Source organism: Lissotriton vulgaris, chromosome 2_1 (assembly GCF_964263255.1).
Source record: "Lissotriton vulgaris chromosome 2_1, aLisVul1.2, whole genome shotgun sequence".
Classification (NCBI taxonomy): Eukaryota; Metazoa; Chordata; class Amphibia; order Caudata; family Salamandridae; genus Lissotriton; species Lissotriton vulgaris.
Genome location: NC_141687.1, coordinates 1,811,935,657 through 1,811,955,845, shown reverse-complemented (window position 1 = coordinate 1,811,955,845; position 20,189 = coordinate 1,811,935,657). Strand labels below are relative to the sequence as shown.

At 43.3% G+C, this 20,189-nt stretch overlaps 1 protein-coding gene across 8 annotated transcripts in view; it reads left to right on the top strand.

Moving 5' to 3' along the window:
- Window positions 1–20,189, top strand: part of ARNT2 (aryl hydrocarbon receptor nuclear translocator 2) — a 916,564-nt gene that overhangs the window by 827,318 nt on the left and 69,057 nt on the right. For all 8 annotated transcript variants that reach the window (XM_086957884.1, XM_086957885.1, XM_086957883.1 and 5 more), the window contains one exon: window positions 14,819–14,918. In XM_086957884.1, the coding sequence (XP_086814010.1) occupies window positions 14,819–14,918 (100 nt within the window). The remainder of the gene's footprint in view (window positions 1–14,818; window positions 14,919–20,189) is intronic.

Here is a 20,189-nt window from a genome sequence, read left to right as displayed (position 1 = left end):
AAAGTAGAGGTGAAAGGGAGGATCCCTGAGGGACTCCACAGGTGGTGGGTACCTGGGTTGCAGTGAAGGGGCCTAGGTGGACTGTTTGCACTCTGCCAGAAAGGAAGGACTTAATCCAATCCTGTGCAGGGCCCTGGATGCCAGCTTGTCCGACACGGTGGAGTATTATTTAAAGCATCCCCCTGGGGTGTGTGTTTAAAGTGTGTCAGAGGGTGTTCATGTGAATCTTTCGAGTCCCCATGACTACATAGTGAGCAATTGAAGTTCCCCACCCAAATGATAAAAAGTAGGGGCTGTTCACAACGTGCCTTGGCTATTGCTTCCTCCAAGTTCGATATTATAGATGTCTCATTGTCATCAAAGATATTATAATACCAGTTGATCAATAACAGTGGTTCCGGAAACAGATTTTCCAACATAAGCAATTGATACCATGGGGTGTCCACTATCTTAGATGTTACAAGTTTACATAATTTGAGGGAAATTGCTGTCATTATCCCACCCTTTGCCCTCCCTGCTGGTGAAGGCACTGCCAGGACATTAAATGGTTGAAAGCCATCAATGTTCTGGGGGGTTCGGCTCCATGTCTCCTGAAGACACAAAATGTCATGATCACCCACATAATCCAACCAGGCCTCATCCTCCAATCTAGTAGCGAGCCCAGCGATGTTCCATGAAATTAGACACAACCTTGATTCACATAGTTTGTCTCCAACTAATTCTGGTATTGCTACCAAATCTTGCCTTAAGGTAGTTAAATTTGATTCACTTTCTTGGGTGGTGCAAACCTCTGAGTCTTGAAGGTTAATAATATGTTCATCACATACGGAGACATCCTCCACCAAATTATCATTACAACTTTCCCCATTCTCCCTCTGGCTCAGCTCTACTATTGGCAAAACATCTCCAGAAAGATTTTGTAGTGGTCAATCCAACTCCTCCATACCCACAAGTGGATCAAAACGATTTCTTAGGGGAATATTACTTGGCATCCACCCTAGGTAATCATCTCCCTGGATTCTCAGTCTTGGGTCGTTATAGGGTGGTTGCAAAAAGTTGTTGTTGTTACATGGTGGTCCCCTAAAGTAGCCATTACCCTGGTGCCACATTCCCGGGTTATTTTGGTTCGGCCATGCAGCCATATTTCTCCGAGTCCACCTAGGATATGTTTCGCTCAGGAAGCTCAGCCCAGAATTCTTATGGTACGGATTCGGTGGGACATAATTCAAATTAGGATAAAAGTATTCCAAACCTATACATTGGATATCTCCAACTCTGGCAAACCTTGGTTTACGACAAATCATATCTTTTACCCAGGTGTCCCTGAAGTTAATCAGAATACAATCCCCCTCTAGATCCTTCTCGCTTGCACCCACCCAGGGGACTCTTCGCACACTGAGTATTTTTGTTTGTGTCAGGGGGAAGTGGCCTATTATTATTAAGCCAAAATGTTACTTTATTTTTAAGATCCTGGTTTGATTCCGATTTATTAGGCATAACTGCAGGGACTCCTGTCAGGATTACCATAAAAGGGACAGAGTCTGGAGGCAAATTTACAGGAGGTAATTTCTTTTTAGGTACTCTGTCACTATCGTCTACGGTTCCCTGTGATGGAATTGGTTTAGGCCCAGAGGTGACTCCCTGCTTAGATGTAGTTGCCTCAGACGTTGATACTGTGCCTGCCACATTTTGGCTTTGGGACCCCACAGTGGCCACCACTGCAGATTTAGTGCGTGCTAATGGTACGGGTTTAGTCCGTACTGAAGGAACGGGTGCTACCTTGGGGTCCACAATTGTGGGTGTTTGGGGTGCTTTACTTAGATTTTTCTGGCCCCCTTTTCTTGAGGTAATATTATTATTACCCCCCGTCTCAGGTGATTTACTCTTATTTGCCAATGTTTCAAGAGAGTGAGTATTAAGTGAGATGAGGTGCTCTAATTGGTCTAACTTTAAGTTAACAATTTGCGTTCTCTCTAGGAGGGGCGACAAAAGGTTCTGGACCAATTTCTCAATTTTCCCCAATAGTTCCTCATTATTATTATTGAAAGAAAAGATTTTCTGTCCCACATCACCTGAATGGGTTCCCTTTTGCTTGGGCACACTTGCCGATACTCTAGGTGCAACTGTCTTAGCTAGCTTGGCTCTACTTCCCTTCCTATGATTCCCCCCTCTTTTCCGTTATTAGGTTGCGTGAGTTCTTGATCGCAGTCTAAGACTCTGGGTTGCATAGGAGTAGACCCATTAATACTCAGAATACAATGTTGGGCACTATCCCCCGTAATACCTGATAGTATAGGTACAGGTGTAGGTGTAGGTGTAAGTACTTCATCTGGGCAGCCCCCTAAATCTTCAACCATAGTTGGCTGGGAGTCAGAAATTACGACAAGAGTTGGGCTAGCTTCCAAATTATTTTCTGTACTCTTATCGGGGGTAATTGTTGTCTTGTTGGGGGTAGTTGTTGAGCCAATTCGTCCCAAAGAGAAGCGTTTCCCTGTTAAGTCTAATGACAAACGCTTTTCAGTAAGGGCAATTTCTTTTTCTAAAATCCCCGTTGCCCGGGTTATAAAATCATCTAAGGTTCCAGTGGCTTTCCCATTATTCGTCTTTACAGTTACATGCCTACCCTTCCCTGAACGTAAGGACATCATATGAGTATAAAGATTCAATTGATAAAAACAGAAAAGAACGAGTACAAAATCTTAATACCAGTCAATGGAAGAAGGTCCTCAAATCACCGATGAAAGAGAGTGGGCCCGACCCGACCTTAATCGTCCTTGGACGGCCTTAGACGGTCCCGCCCTTGTCCCGGGCTTCTCCCGGCGCTCTCCCGCGCAGCGGAGTTCCGTCTACCTTCAAATAGCAATGATTGTGATTGGCGGGAGGGCGGGCCGGCAGGGAGAGCAGCCCAGCTGGTCTCAATGGGCGGGCAGGGACTCCTGGTCCTTGGAGTCCCTGGTAATGCTAGCAGCCCTGCCGGTCAAAGGAAGACTGCCCCCTTGTGGATGATGCTCTCGCGGTATTTACCGCGCTGCGGGACCCGCGAAGCGGGTCCGGCGAGGCTTTGCAGGGAAAAGATGCAGGCTCGTGAAGGAAGTGCTGGGCTGTGTCGGCGTCCAACAACCTGGTAAAAATCCCACTTGCTTTCTTCCAAACCCACCTTTTAACACTGTGGGCGGGCGGGCGGGGCCGGCAGGGAGAGCAGCCCAGCTGGTCTCAATGGGCGGGCAGGGACTCCTGGTCCTTGGAGTCCCTGGTAATGCTCGCAGCCCTGCCGGTCAAAGGAAGACTGCCCCCTTGTGGATGATGCTCTCGCTGTATTTACCGCAAAGCGGGTCCGGCGAGGCTTTGCAGGGAAAAGATGCAGGCTCGTGAAGGAAGTGCTGGGCTGTGTCGCGTCCAACAACCTGGTAAAAATCCCACTCGCTTACTTCCAAACCCGCCTTTTAACACTGTGGGCGGGGCCGGCAGGGAGAGCAGCCCAGCTGGTCGCAATGGGCGGGCAGGGACTCCTGGTCCTTGGAGTCCCTGGTAATGCTCGCAGCCCTGCCGGTCAAAGGAAGACTGCCCCCTTGTGGATGATGCTCTCGCGGTATTTACCGCACTGCGGGACCCACGAAGCGGGTCCGGCGAGGCTTTGCAGGGAAAAGATGCAGGCTCCTGAAGGAAGTGCTGGGCTGTGTCGGCGTCCAACAACCTGGTAAAAATCCCACTCGCTTACTTCCAAACCCGCCTTTTAACACTGTGGGCGGGCGGGCGGGGCCGGCAGGGAGAGCAGCCCAGCTGGTCTCAATGGGCGGGCAGGGACTCCTGGTCCTTGGAGTCCCTGGTAATGCTCGCAGCCCTGCCGGTCAAAGGAAGACTGCCCCTTTGTGGATGATGCTCTCGCGGTATTTACCGCGCTGCGGGACCCGCGAAGCGTCCAACAACCAGGAAATACATTTCTTCTGATGAATACACCTTTTTGCAGTTTCCTCACTTTAAGAAAATTCCCTCGACTGGTCCGGATTTGTTTTTGCTGAGCCATTGGCCATGACTCCATTCCCTGAGCAGGACATCATTTGCACATTAACGGCTAACAACTTGCGTGCTGGCAACAATTCTTCTTTTTCCAAAGCCTTATCGTTGGAATCAGAAACTCTGTTGTGATGCTTTGTGGACCACATTTATTTTAGGACAGTTACTAGGTCAGCCAGCTCGTCTGAAGGTTTCACGGTTCAAGCCCTGTCAAAAGTGCTGCAAGGGGGTGTTTTAATCAGATCCCCACAACATCAGCATGTGACATTTTTGACCCAACCATGCCACTGGCTTGTGATTCATATTCCCTGATTTACTAACAGCTGTGAGGAAGCGGGAGGTCAAGTTATTTTTGGCCATTGCTAGCAGGAACAAGCCTAGGTTCATTCACCCATTCTCCTACATGTAAGTATCCTGTGAGGGAGGAATTTCCCAAAAGATCTCACCGCAAAACGAAATGCAAAATCCTCCTCAAAGAACCAATCGCATTGCTGGAACTGTCTGTGTGGAGCCATGGTGCAGTGCTAGCGCCTTCCTCATCCTCAAAGCCGATTCAGAAGCTTCAGAAGATACAGCTTGAATTTCTGACTCTCTGCCTCAGGTAGAGAACTTTTGTCAGGCCATGTAGGACCTTTTTAGGACAGCTCTAGTATGCCTGGATCACTCTCCAAGGGCTGACCTGATCCTTTGGACCCAGGGACTTTGGCTCTTGGGATCCCCAGGTTCCAACATTGACGCATAAAAAGACGTCCCAGACCACAGCGCCATCTCTTGGATCACAAGATGGTGTCATGCTTGAAATTCTTACCGGCACACTATCAAAGTCGACTGAAATAACTTAGGTGGCAAGAAAAAAGGCTGGAGCTTACCTTGACCAACACCTCTTTTGTAGGGCCTAGGATATTGCCCATATATTGGAGTTATTAGGATTCTAAAGGCATAAATATGTTTAATAGAGCTAATGGCCGCGAGGAAGATGGTAATTCAGAATCCAATGTCCAGCTTCCTTTGTTTTACTATAGATTTGGTGTTTATGTTGACCTACAAAATGGCCTATATTCAAATACAATGGTCTTCAACCAATATTTTCACAAAAATCGATTAAATCAAAACATACTAAAGAAGTCCTTAAGTTATGGGATATGTCTCACAGATCAACCCTGCACAATCAATGTATTAATTCATATGGAATAAAGGAAAGCAACAGCAATCATTACAAATTCAGGAGCAATTTTAATTCATTGCATACATCACTATCTCTATATAGGAGAATATGTAGGTTGCCCAAAGCGAGCGTGCATAAGATAAAGAATGTAAAGTGCTTAGTAAAAGAGATAGAAAATAGAGAAACATATAAATATATTTACAAATTTATATGCAAGATACGTCAGTTGACACAATATGATATTGTTTGTGTAACCTGGTCTGTGCTATAAGTTCTATACACAATTTTCATTTAATGGAGACATTGCTTCCAAAAGTTATATTGCACCAGAAAATTGTGTGACACGATCCAGGTAATCAAAAAAGAGCGTCGACGTTCCGACTCGTCTTAGAGCCTAGAGGTAAGTTGGACCGTGGCCATGTGAGTCTTCATCAGGACTAAAACATTGGGCAACCAAGGGAGTAGTGTGAGCCCTGAAATGAAGTAAATATATACTTGCGACCAATAGTGATGTCGCAATCAACTCAGGCAAGGACAAATTTGGCTTACCCAGTAGAAATGGAGAACCAAGTGGAATTCTTCACTCGGAGTCCCAAGGTAACTGAGTGATACCTAAAAACATAATAGGGGGGTCAATTGACTCACTCTCTATTGAATCATAAATGATGCTTTGCTTTAACGAAATCTGGACTTCTCAGTACCTTTGTCCAGGGGACGAAGATGTAGAACTATGTTATCTTCATGTGGCAGGCTTACAGCCTCTGCATTGTCAATTTCAATGTTTGACAGCTTGTCCTATAATTAAATAGAGGACGCTTTAGTGATGGCATAAGTCCTCCAATTGCACAAAGAACTGTCATTACACAATACATGGGCTACTAAGTGACCCCTATTTCCATTAAAAACTGGGAACTGTGTCCCAGCATCTAAAATTATATATACACATACGGGCATATCCCTTACCCAATTAATTCGTGGTGAGGTAGTCGTAATTAGCTCTGCCCAAACAGTTTGTAAAGTGGTAATCGATCCGCTGTTGAGGTTAAAAAGAAATTCGAGTCAGTCCATGTTTTTGGCGGACTGTAATTACCTGAACCTCTAACCACAAGTGCCCCGGGACTCACCAAACTCCTTCGTGTCTGTTCCCCAAGGATCGGCATTCAGCAGCATCCGATGCTTGCACGCCGTGCCGGTGTCCGTATGCATAGATCTAGAAAGCAGACTCGGCGGGTCAATCATGGAGGCTCGTTTATATTTTTGAAGAACGCATTCTTTGGTAATTTAAAGGCTCTTGGGTTTCAAAATCCCATTATGCAAGCGCGTATGGGTATTTCCAAAAAAGACGATTGAAAATCTAAATTCCACCATCTTTGATTAAACATCTACAGGATTCGATAATTTATTACAATTATCGTACGCAATAGCATTCTTTGAATTTAAAGGCTGTTATGGGGTCAAAATCCCAATATGCAAGTACAAACATGTATTTGCCAAACCGACAGTCGAAACTCAGGGTTCCGCCATCTTAGATTGGGCATATACCGATGGATTATAAGTGCCCAACGCGGTATTAATCACGTCATTGGCTGAAATGTATCATATGCAACCAATCATTTTAGGGTTACAAAAATAATAAATAAATGGCAAGGATAGCTTGTCATTTATCCACATTTTTTAAGAACAACAAGACATATTGTATCAATTGCCAGTGGTCTAAATTCAGCCATCTTGGATTGGGTGTCTGCCAATGCCTAGTAAGGGGCCAGCTCCAATATTCTTAACAACATAGGTAAGACATATTTCACAAACCCGATATGTATCAGGGTTACAAGACAGCACAAAAGCATTTTAACAACATAAACCAAAGAAGTTGAAAAAGAACATATTTAACCATTACAAACAGTCATATTCGATTCATGCCTGATGACTACAACCTGGACTGTTCTGAATCATTTGGTTCAAACAATGACATAAGATTCATTTTCCACTTCTTTGACAAAATAAAACATATTTCAGCAATTTACAAGTGGTCAAATATACTCATATCTCATATACGTAGCAGGTTCACTTAGTGAGTTGATGAAAAAACCAAATTACCTCTGGATAAGCCACAGTATACAAAATTAAAAAAGTGCATTAATTCACTGACATTATCAGTATTCCCTCCTGGCATAGCCCATTACGGGGAGTCAGTTCGAATTCATGGATCATTCCAAGCACAGCCCATTGTGCGGTATGTAACATTATATCGAATTCATAGATCAGCATATGCCACTTCATTAAGACATTTAGTTATTGTACATATCATGCCAGACAGAGGAGTTATTATCTAACTCAGTATATGTCCTTTGTGTCAGGCTCTAAAATTTCTAGGTTATCTAGATTTTGAGAAGAGCCACCTGTCTGTTAATTTCCTCCTGTTCGTTCAGTCCTTTATTCACTGTTTCCACTGTGTTCAGAGAGTATATCCATTTACACTCCCTTAAATTGAGTACAAAATGGCCTAGATAGCTCTTCAGAAGGGGAGATCTCTTCTAGCAGAGCAGTTGCCCTCATTTACCGCAGTTCTGCTTGAACCTGCCTTAACTTTGGAACCATATTTATCCACCTACCGCCGGCCCTCTATTCAGCTGTCTGCAGACCTAAGAAAATCTAGTCACAATGCTTCCTCACTGGAGTTCCCTTCTGGGTGACATGACCTTGGGTCTGTGTCTAAAGTGCGTCTATGTATATAAGTGTTAAAGCAATTCTCCTCTAAATATCAGGGAGTACCATTCAGATTCTTACCAGCATACTTTCTGACTGCATCAGTGCCAGCACCAACAGAAGCAAAAGAAATCTTCACTATTGTAAAGATTTCACCTCACCATCTTCCATGACCTTTGCAGCAATTCTTCTCAGTTCTTTAGCTACTAAATCAATGCCATTCCCACCCACTTCAACCCCACAATCAAAACGACAGACCTGGCTAAACACCTCGGAAATCCTATCCAAAGAACCAGTGTATCCCAGACTTGAAAAGACTCCTTGCCAAACCCAAAAACCCCACAACTGAAATTCCTGCTGCCTTTACAAAATTTGAAGACCTGATAATTCAACTACAACACATAGTGAGCAACCCATACTTATGTATTACAACAGCAACAATGGCAGAAGAAGAATTTATGCTACAGAAAACAAACTGCTAAGATTAACGCATAGCAACATATGGATAGGCAGTTTAAATTGTGCACGGACTGTTAAAGTGTGTCGTCTATCATTCATACAAATATACACAATTCATTGTGAATACTACAGCACCAACATAACTTTAGTATACGCACCTTTGCCTAACAAAGTGCAGCACAACACAAGCCACTAGCTCAAATAAAATCTAAAACTAAAAACTACTATCCCCCCAAAAATAATCATTGACTTCGAACAAACGATTAGCTTTATTTAAAAAAATATACCCAGATACAACTATATAGGACTGTTACTAGCATTTTAACCAGAGTATATGGAGACACCTCTAAAAAACGTACACTAAAGTCCTTATTACGATTTTGCCGGTCCGAACGCCCCGTCTGTGGCTACCAGTAGACCACAGTGCTGGCGGTGTTCAGACAGCCGGTAGTGCGACTGCGGCGATGGTGACTATTTTTCCATATGTATCGATGCATGTGTGAACATTTTAACGGTATATGTGTCAAATGCACACACATGCATGATACATGTGAAAAAATACCATCTACCCCTTGCCGGAACCTGGCCCAAATGTGGGCAGTCCAGGTAATGGGTAAGTGGCACAAAAAGGACTCCCCTGTGTATCGCCGCAACAGGGCCAGAATCCGCAGGGTGAAAATGCTACTGTGAAGGGAGGACCTCAAGAAAGGGATTAATGTCGAACTCTCTAGGGGAAGAATAGGAAAGGGGTAAGTACGCACCCCAAATCCTTGAAGCTGGTGATCCCACCGCCATGGTCGGCTTGTCGGAAAACAAACTCTTAATTCGGATGGCAGTGAAACTCCTCTGTACCGCCCTATCCCAGCTGCTTTTGCCCAACCCTGGCAGGTCTGCGGTGTGCTGGTGGTGTCGGCAGATCAGCCTCGGTCTTTGCAATAGCAATCTGCCTAACTCGTAATACAGTGGACGGACCGCGACCGCTGGTACGGAGGTTCAAAGACCGTCAAACTCGTAATAAGGCCCTAAATGTAGAGTACTCAAAAAAACCGCCCAGTTTGATTTCAAAGTAAAACAAGCATTGGCAAAGCCATTAGGTTTTACCTCTGCATTAATTGGCAAAACCCAATGGCTTAGCCAATGCTTGTGTATATTTTAGTTTTCATTTCTTTACGAACATGGCCAACACGTTGCTTCTAAACACACCTAGCATTTTAGAACATGAAAGAATGTTGAAGTGAGAAACATTTAAAGATCGCTGTACAAACTAGTGTGCCCAAAGGCCTCTTTTAAATGTTTTTGCAGTACTTTGTAATCAATAGTCATGTGTTCACAAGCATTAGGAACACCACCAGCTGTGCGGGCATCCCTCTAAGGTCAAACTTATTGGCTTTATGCATGGTTGCTTGTGTGATGCAACTGATATTTGTGAAGAAGACATTTGCCTTGGATATGGCTGTCTGGATCATGTGTCTCTCAGCGCTTTTACCTTGTACCCCAGAGAATATATTGGTTTGGTGTGTCTTGTATATTGTAAGAAGACCTATCACAATTCTCGCAAATCTGTTCAAACTGACCTTTGCACGCTTTTCCTTATGCCCAATCTTCGCTCTAGAACTACTTCAGTGTAATTAATATTTGAAGATGATTCATTTTTTCACACATTTAATCACAACTGTGTTGCTCACTTCGTGTGATAGGGCCTTATTAAGAATTTGGCGGTGTGAGAGCGCGATACCCCTTCCCTCCCCACCCTCCGCACCACCAAATCAATGTAGGAACCGCCTGCCAGATCAGAAGTTATATATATATATATATATATAGCTTGTTTTTGTTAAACAAAACAAGTTATAAGATAATGTTTTTTAAGGAAAATAAAGCTGGTTTGATAAAGTATTGTAAAAATGTGTTCTAAAATGCTGCAATATGTAAAAATGTAAAACATATATGTATATATATCTATAATGTTTAGTCCAAAAAGTAAAAACGTGAATATGTAACATAAATATAAGAAAAAATTTACAAATGTTCATAACAATGAATATTAAAGTAATGGTTATAGGAAATGTAATAGTTAATAAAAAAAAAATGCAAAATATAATATTTGGAAAAAAACTATTACTTCTACTATACAAATAAAAGTTATGTAAAAGAACACCGTTTCACAATTATTTTTGTTAATACAGCAATACTGCAGCCTAACTTACATGGGTCAAAAGCTTGACATTACAGGGAAGGGCCATTTACTGTTCGCATTCCAATCTAAGATACATTGGGGAAAGAGTTCGGGTACATTTTTTATTCCCTCTCCAGTCAAAGCTACATTGGAGAAAACGTTTTGCATGGAAGAGGTTAGAAGAGGTTAGACTTAATAGTCCCTCTCTAGATTAGCTGCAATGGGGAAAGCGTAGAACATTGAATGGGTTGGTTGTACTGTGCCCAATCTAGAGCTACAGTGGGGAAGGTGGTGACCATTGAAGGGGTTAGGCTTACTATTCCCACTCTAATAAAACCATATTTTAAAAACATTGTGAATTTAGTTAAAAGTGCACCACAGATAGATGTGTTTTTCATATTTTCTGAAAAATGAAACGTAGTAAAATAAAATGAAAATAATTGGTAAAAAAAATGAACAAATAAATTATACACTTTCATTTGAATCATTCAATATTTAAATTACTTACATTCTTTGTAAATATTCTTAATTATGAAGCTTTCAATTTTTTAACCTGTAAAAATTACCTAAACTGTAATTTTTCTAAAAATGTGATAAAAATAACAATAGTAAAGCTAAACAATATTTCCTAAAAACATAAATGTAAATGTACAGGAATTTATATAGCACAAATCACCACCGGTTTCTAAGCGCCTGCTTAGGGAACCCGTCCTGGTATTCCCCTGTGAGATAACCCCGGCAGGGTATCCGCAAGGTGAAAGCCAGGCATCCCGCCACGAGGGGCCGTTGTGGAGATTAAGCAAGCTATTGCCCAGAGTTGCAGAGTGTGAACCCAGGAATCGAGTAGGCACCGGAGCGAGAAATGTCGAGTCCATGGACATTTTAGGACTCAAGACCCCGCCGAGCCAGGAATTAAACCCTGGTCCCGGGCTGACCTCTGCTTCCAGGTCTGCCTCCTCTAAACAGTGAGCCACACTTCTCCATACAAACCATACATTTTACAAAAGCTACTTACATTTATTTTAAATTAAACATAATTTAAAACATCATATTTGTTATATTTTTCCACTTTTTAATTGTAAAAATTGTCTTCATAACATTAAAATGAAAAAATAATTATTTCCCCCCAAACATATTACTGTGAAATTTGAAAAACAATTTTTAAACCATTCTTTCCTTTCTGACTTATGGACAACTCCAAAGAATTATATTACACTGAAAAATCAATAATATGAAAAATATCATCTTTACATTTTTTTAACTATACACGACATTCGCACACAAAAGCAACAACCCACTCCTAAAATACTTCAACACTTTCATTTAAAAACAAATCATATAACATGCGTAATAACATGCACAATACAGCAATAATTTATCCAAAATATATATTATAAACATCTTAATTATGTACAATTACATTTTCTAAGAACAATATTAAATACTTCACCAAAAACAATATTCTTACCTCTATATTCTAGGAGATTAGATTGCTGCAAGTCAATATTTTGGTAACACATCTCTTTTCACCTGACTCTACTTTACTGTCCTCTCTGATTATGTGATTTTCCACTCTACATGCACAGCCACCACCCCTTTGTTGGGGCACTCTCTCCCTCAGTTGGGAAGAATATGGCCCCCCATCCTATGAGCAGGCTCCTTACTTATGTTGAAAAGAACCCTCAACCGCCAATCGAGTCCTCCATTTGTTGAACAGACTTTTCCCCCTCTGTTGAGCAAACCCCACCTCTTTGAACAGACTCTCCCGTTCTGTTAACAAAATGTTTGCATTCTCTCGTTGGGTGTCCCCACCTCTTCTGAGAAGTCTGCCCTCTCTTAAGCAGACTTTTCCATCCTCTGTTGTACAGATCATCCTCCACTTTTGAACAGATTACCCTAACCCCCTTTGCCATGCTCCCTCTTTGTCAGCCATATCCCTCACTGTTCTGTCTGCTAGACTTCCTATTCCCTCTGTTTGGAAGACTTCCCTTCCCCTCTGGCTACCAGACTTCCCAACCCTATCACTCTTCCATTTATGTCGCCCAGTTATAACAACTCCACCAGGTTAGAACACTTAGATTGATGACTCTATCATAGAACACCTTCACCAGGATCACCCATCCCTTTCCTTCAACGAATGTCCCCACTCCATCAACCAGACAACTCCTCTCCCTTCAACAATGCTCCTGTTCCTCCAACCATATCCCTTCACTTTTCACCAGAGTCCTCCCTATCTACCAGATTGGTCCTCTATCATATATTCTGTATTGAGACTCCTCCTTAAAACAGTTCGATTGAGCAAACTCCTCATACAATATGGCACTCCGTCTTCAAACATTTCTATTCTCTTAATTCGGTTTAAAACAAAGGTCTTTCTAACAGATTCCTGGTCCTTTCATGAGGTTCCTCCTAATCAAGCAGGCTCCACCATTGATTGGTATTCCTTTAGCCACATTGCTCCAACTTAAAATGCATTCTTTACATCTATCAGACTCCTCCACCACACACCTATTGAGATGCTTCATATACCAACTAGATTGTATTCTGTTGATTAGAAACTGTTTTTGCCAACAGATAACTGACTCCTGCAATCAGAATTTTTCCTTGTCAACCAGTTTTTTATTCATGAGAGCAGGTTCCTCCTCTTTTGAGGAATCTTGTAACCAGCCTCCTGCTTTTTCATATACCCAAACACTGTAAACCAGACATTCTCCTTAGACCAGACTTCTCTGTAGACCCAAAGACGCAGATTACATTTGGGTCACAATTCGTCTAAGCCACAACTACTTCTCCATCTAGAGGATGTCTTGTTGAGATGTTGAAAAATGTTTTCACTTCTATGAGTGATAATAGCAAATAGACTTGGTACCTAAGGTCTACCCGGTGCCAACAGCATATGACCCGGACAAAGTACACCATCACAAAATGTAAGATATTCACTGCCAAACTTTCTAAGAGCAACCCTAAAGTCATCCCTATGTTATATACCTTTCAAATTCCTTGAAAACACTTTGGGCCTGATTACGACTTTGGCGGTCTTCCTGCGGGCCGCCATGTCAGCGCCCAGCGGGAGGACCACCAAAGCTGGACTCCCAGTACTTGCCGGATTATGATTGTAATCCTTGGCAGGCAGGCAGAACTGTGGCAGTGTTACTGCAGTGCCTGTCTAAAGGCCCAAAGGTGAGACTCAGACAGGCACCGTTGTGACACTGCTGCAGGATGTTCCTGCCTGGTGCGGCATGTGGTGCATGCTGCACCATGCAGGAACTGGGGTGTTGTGCCTCACTGCATGCTCCCCATGCCCCGAGGAACAAGGGGGCCCTGTAGGGCCCCCCTTTGTTGCCTCACCGGTCGTCGACCCATGGCGGGCCACTGCCATGGGAAGGCTGGCGGTGAGGCAATATGCTCGGCAGAACCGCAGTGGCACTGCATGCATATTGCTGCCCCAACCCGCACAAGATCTTTGATCTTGGTGCTGGCGGTCTCATGTCATGATAATGTGGGCTGTGCGGCGGTGGTCGGACTGCCACCACGGGTTCGACGGTCCTATGGACCACCCAACTCTAAATCGGGCACTTTATTTGGAGATCTGGCATGGTTATGAGGCAACCTCTAAAAATACTTATATTTGCTAGTAAAGGTTAGTTTCACAATCCTTCTCTATGTGCTTCTCAGGACCTCACTCATAGCATTAAACATGACATAATTTCTGACATCACTAGGACATTTTACTACAAAATTATGATTGATGAGGGCCATACCATGTGTTTACAGTGAACACCTTCCCCCATTCATCCCTATGCATTCCTCCCTCACCCCAGAACTCCACCTAGTCCATGAGCCAGAAATCGCTGCCATTTCAGTTTGAAATGTTGGTTCCTAAATGCAGCTGCCTTTTATTTATATTTTTGACCACATTTCATTGCAGGACAGATTAGATCAAATCAGAAAGTCTCATGCCCTGAGCAAAGCTCCCTTTTTAATTATAGGTTTGGTGTATTGTTTTGCACCTCAAAACTATATCTATTATATTAATTTGGACATTCAACTTTTGCAATCCCTGTTATTACTCATCATTATCGACCAATCGGTGAGAAACTTTTCAAGGCTAAACTTAACTTGCACTTTTTGGGAAGGTTTTGCGCTGATCTGTTAAATTAACCCAATGCGGTATGTGAGTCAAAAATGCTTTTCATGTGTGCTCATAAATTGGACCATGACAACGGAGTCTTTCTTGCTGACTATTATATGTATAAAATTTACTGTCATTTCAAAGCTTATATTTTGTTTTCTTCACGTAGCGGAAAAGAAGATGATGGCTTCTGCATCCGCTGCTGGAAATCAGCAGCTGTACTCCCAGGGCAGTCCGTTCCAGGCAGGACATGGTGGGAAGTCCTTCAGGTTTGTCTCAGCACCCTTTATGGTACCTGCTCCTAATACATATTTTGTTTTTGGTATAATTTAATTGCTTTTCATAGTGCCAGTGAAAAAGACGTCAAATAGTAATACACATTGATCTCACTATTACCCTATACTGTACAGCTCTCCTCTTATCTGTATCCTCTAAATGTTGATTTGATTTATTTTACCCTTTTTCCCACTGTGAAACACCCACCCTCCCTTTCTCAGGCCACCCTGCTGTTTGAGCCAGCCATCCACTGCAACTGAGGCAACCAACACTCTTCCTGACCCTGCCTTGGCTTCATTGCCGCCACCGCATTTAGCTCCATGTCTTACTGGTGCACAGCTTCTCCAAGGTCCCTTCCATGTCTCTTAGGCTCACGCACTCTCTGCTGTCAGTGGCAAACGTGCTATGTTGCTACATCACGGTGAGCTCTTTGGTTCCACTGGCTCTGCCTTTTCCTGGTTTAACCGCGGACCACACTCTGCCCACGCCCGCTGTCCCTCGGAAGTCCCTGCTCACAGACTCCCACTACTACTAGTACTCTTTATGTTTGATTAGGCCAAACTAAGTTATTCTAGATAGATAATCCACATTGCTCTCAAGATTGCAACCTGTGTGAAGTGGCATGAAAGAAAATGGCTATAAAAAAAAACCAAGAGGGTACCCTAAGATTTGAATCCTTATTGTGGGATAGCCATGATAAAGGGCAACGACATGGCCCAGTGTGTAGGACAAAAGTTGCATGTAATGTATCTATGGCCTATTTAAATGGCAACCTCTCTTCCTGTATAGTGTTTTTTTCCGATGATGTTTAAAATTTAATGAAACCCCACCCTCTGTCACCTGTGATAGGACAGCTCCCAAGACCTAGGCATGCATTATCTGTTTGCAATATAACAGTTTTTTGAAGTCGGCCCATTTCAAAACCGAATCTGAGGACATTGTCATATTTAGGCGTGCAAAAGCCTTCTCTTGATCTAATCCCCATTGTATTTGATTGGGCATTGTCTTCTTGAGCAGGTTGACTAGAGTGTGGCTGACTAGAGTGTTGGCCAAGCCCGAAAGTTTAAGTATGAACCTTTTATTAGTATCGTTTGCAATGCTGCTTTTTTGGCTTCTGGATGTCTGAGACCTTGGCCCCAGGGGATATTCCTGATATTTTACCTGTTGTGCTGCTGGGATACATTCAAGAGGAATAATGGTTAAGCCTGCCTCTTTCTGTGTTGGTAATAGTTTTCCAAAATGTTAAAGATGTAACAACTGCGAGGAACTGAAAATTATTATACTAACATTCACAGCAATATAACCTTGGTGAAGACATAAAACCTTGTCCTCAAGCCCCTGAAAGATATCAGCTTAAATTGGTACATCTCTGGATTTTGCAAAAATCTGTCTTGCTGTGGTATGACGATCTGTATGGAAACTGGCAAAACTTTTGGTAATATCCAAAGTATTAATAAATATAGCTTTTCCAAGTTGATCTATGAGTTCATCCACTCTGAGCATGAGCTAGTATCAAAGATGTAAATCTAATGTACTCATAAAAACTATTCATAATTGTATAAAGCAATGAGACTTTAGTACCAAATTAATCAGTGAAGACCATTTACTTTAGGAGGATTCATTGATATTGTGTTGCAGCTTAGTTTCAACCTGCTTCTGGATCGCTTCTTTTCTAGCTTTTGGGGTCTTACAAATACTTAACCTGATTCATACAATTTACAGGAATTTCTATTTATACCTCACCAAAGTGATGTACCTAGGGGGTTGTGAATACGTTTTAAGGGGAACCAAAACCAATACTATTTCATATTTATGTTGTTGTGTAAGGGGAGCCCTCTCTATTACATTCTCCCGTGTGTCCAGAGAGAAAATATTTCCTCTTCATCTTGTCCCTCTATCTTCTTGGTGAAAAATGGTTAAACCATCTTTGAGCTCCTTCCATTTCTTTAGCAAGCTAATGTGATAAATCTGTATACATTTTTTCTTATCAGCTTGAGCTATGTGATAAGGGATGTTGTCTATGGTTTCTAGTGCCTGCCAGTGTCTATGCCATTGAATAAGCATCTTATTGTTGGAAGTAGATCGAAGGACCAAAACTTGGTCTTTGTGTAGAAACCGCTGCAACTAATAAATTGACTGTGGACTTTCTCTTGACTCTTTTAAGAATTCTCTGGACTTCCTGTAGCCTGCCATGGAAGAATAAAACCTCTTTCGACCATAGAATCTTTCTCAAGTTCTTCCTTTTCCTATTGTTCTAAGACCATGTCTATACATAGTTCTAGGCTGTCTCCCAAAAAATAATTCACAAATGAGCTGAAGCCCTTAGACAACTGACGGGTGCTTCATAGAGTGAACTAAAGGCAGTAACTTAGCCCAACTATTGCTTCCTGATCCGGCTGCCTTTTTCAGAATTCTCTTTATGGTTTGGTTATACCTCTCTACTACTGATGCTTCCTTGAGGAAACATTTCAACTAAGCCATTAAAGAGTGTCTAAGAGTGGTGGCCTCATTTCATTAGTCCATTGTTTATTATTGTTATTAGGGATGTGGTTCACATAGTGCGCTTTATTAATGCTTATGGTATTTCCTCATGTACCTTTTTGTGTTGCTGGTGGCATAGCTTTTCCATTTTATCCTACCATTTCTTCTGCCCAGTTTGCTGCTTCGAGGACCATCATACATGGTTTCATGATTTTCTGCAGCCCTCTACTTCATTGATAGGTATGAGTGCCTCAAGAGTTTCAGCTTCATTCAGCTTGGAGCTGATGGTGAAATTCCCTTGAGTAAGACATCTAGATCTTCAGAGATACTTTGTCCCGGTTTGGTGCTCTGCCAATGAGGTTGAAAGAGTACTACTTTCTTTTGAGGGAGGTAGTGCAAATGACCGTTTTACAGTTGCTGATCAGTCATTTTGCAGGAGTATAAGATGATGTCCAGGGTGTGTTGTGCTGAGAGAGCATGTTCAATTACATGCTAATGCAAATTCTGAGCTTCCAGTTTAGAGATGAACTATTTAATACAATGCAAATCTTCGTTGTCAAACTCCTTGAGTATACCAAAGTAATTGAGAGGGACAGTGGTATTTGAATCTGGGAAGGCTTCTGCAAAGTTTAATTTTAACTGGAGAGCATCTATTAATAAAGGAGATGGTGCATTCTGAGGTCTATAATAGCATTCATAGAAATAGTTGGGATATGCACTCTTCTGCTGTGATCTGAGCGAATTGTGTGATTTGGATGCTGTTCTTATAGATTTTAGTCTCCCCTCTATCATATTTGTTCATTGTGCTGTAGTGCTTATGAATTGTATCTGGAAGGATCAACTTCTTTAAGGATCGTCGAGAAGTCGTATCTTAATCTCTCTTTTAAACAGCTGGTCGTATCCATCATACACAAGTTGTCTTTGTCCCGGCCCGCTCCTTCAGAAACCATCTCTGCACCCTGGCTCATACCCTATGGACCACCAAGGACCTATCAGAGGATGCGGTAGACGCAGAAAAGGCATTTGATAGCATCGAATGAGGGTAGCTTTTCACCGCTATGAAATGCTTTGACATGGGAGAACAGTTCCTCTCCAAGGTCCGGCTACTTTAGGACTGCCCTGTGGCCCAGGTCAACTGCGGATGGTTCCTCTTGGACACCTTTCGAATCCGGAGAGGCACACGTCAGGGTTGCCCACCCTCCCCCTTTGGCCCCTCGCCATGCACAGCGGGCCTACCCATCGCGGCAGCCTCTCAAAAATATATCTATATGCAGACGATATTCTGCTCACCCTTAGAGACCTCTGACGCTCCCTGCCGGCATAACTAGAAGTCACTGAAGACTTTGAGGCCCTATCAGGCTACAAAGTGAATTGGGACAAAAGTGAGGCCCTTCCACTCTTCTCAGGCAACACGAAGGCAGCGATCCATGGTTACCCTTTTCGATGGAAATCCTCACGGCTTAAATACCCGGGGGTTCTGGTTAACAGAGGCTTGGAACGAAGGTTTGTGGATAACCTGGCACCCCTTATAACTCAGATGAAATCAGACTTTGACAAATGGTCCCTCCTGGGATTTTCCAAGTGGGGAAGAGTACAAGCGGTAAGAATGGTTAAACTTCCGCGCTTTACCTAACCCTTGAGAATGCTGCCCATGGTGGTGTCTCTAACTGCTCTACACCTCATCGACACCAGAATGCAGTCCTTTGTTTGGGGTTCCAACCACCCCCGCTTAACTGCGTCCAAACTTATGGCCCGTAGATCCTGTGGTGTCCTGGGCTTACCGTCTGTAGAACGCTACTCCTTAGCCCTACACCTCTCTCAGCTCGCCTATTTGCCCCCGGAAACGCCGGACCCCCCGCAGTGGGTCGCAATGGAACGCTCACTCCTCAACTGAGACAATGACCATGACACGTATACGGGGACTGCACCCCCCATTATCTCCTCTCCATTCAGCGATACAAGGCATGGCACAGGGCGCACCGTCTTCTGGGCATAGACTACTGTCTACACACCAAGGCACCGATATGGAGCAATGACAGCATCCAAATAAATGGACAGAAACTCTATTGGCCCAGATGGAAGGCAGCAGGAATTCGGACCCAGGATCAGGTACTACTGGATGGCAACTCAAAACCTTTTGATCAACTACAGGAGGAATTTGAATTACACCCTCAGCAGGCTTGGCAGTGCCTGCGGCTATTGCACTGCCTGAGGCGTTGTCTTGGTCCTCGCCCTTGGACTCTACAACCCCAGCCGATAGTGGACTATCTGTCTGTGTGGGGCCAGCACAAGGGGGTGATGTTGGGACTCTATGGCACCCTGGCGAACCACCTATTCTCACAACCTCTCTTGCATGGTCTCTGCACAAAGTGGCAGGTAAGCTTACAATTTGCCGTTGGAGAAGAGGACTGGATGGAGGTTATAGAGGCCCTGGACAAGGGAACCTGTGAGGTCCTGCTGCAAATTCTGTCTTTAGGACCCTTCATGAGTGGTACTAGACCCCTACGAAGCTACAGAGGGCCAGCCTCCTGCCACATTCGAGGTGTTGGAGATGTCCAGATGCACGCTGCAACCTTCGCCACATTCTCTGTGAATGACCATCTATTCAACATTTCTTGTCCTACCTTGGGGACACACTGGGAGTGTCCATACCCCTGCACCTTCCCCTCACCCCTACCATCATCCTCCTGCGTGATATCAGAGACTCCCTGGAGATTACTTGTCCACAACGCCTCCTCCTACAGACAGCACAATCCACAGCCAAACTTTGCATTCTTCGGCAA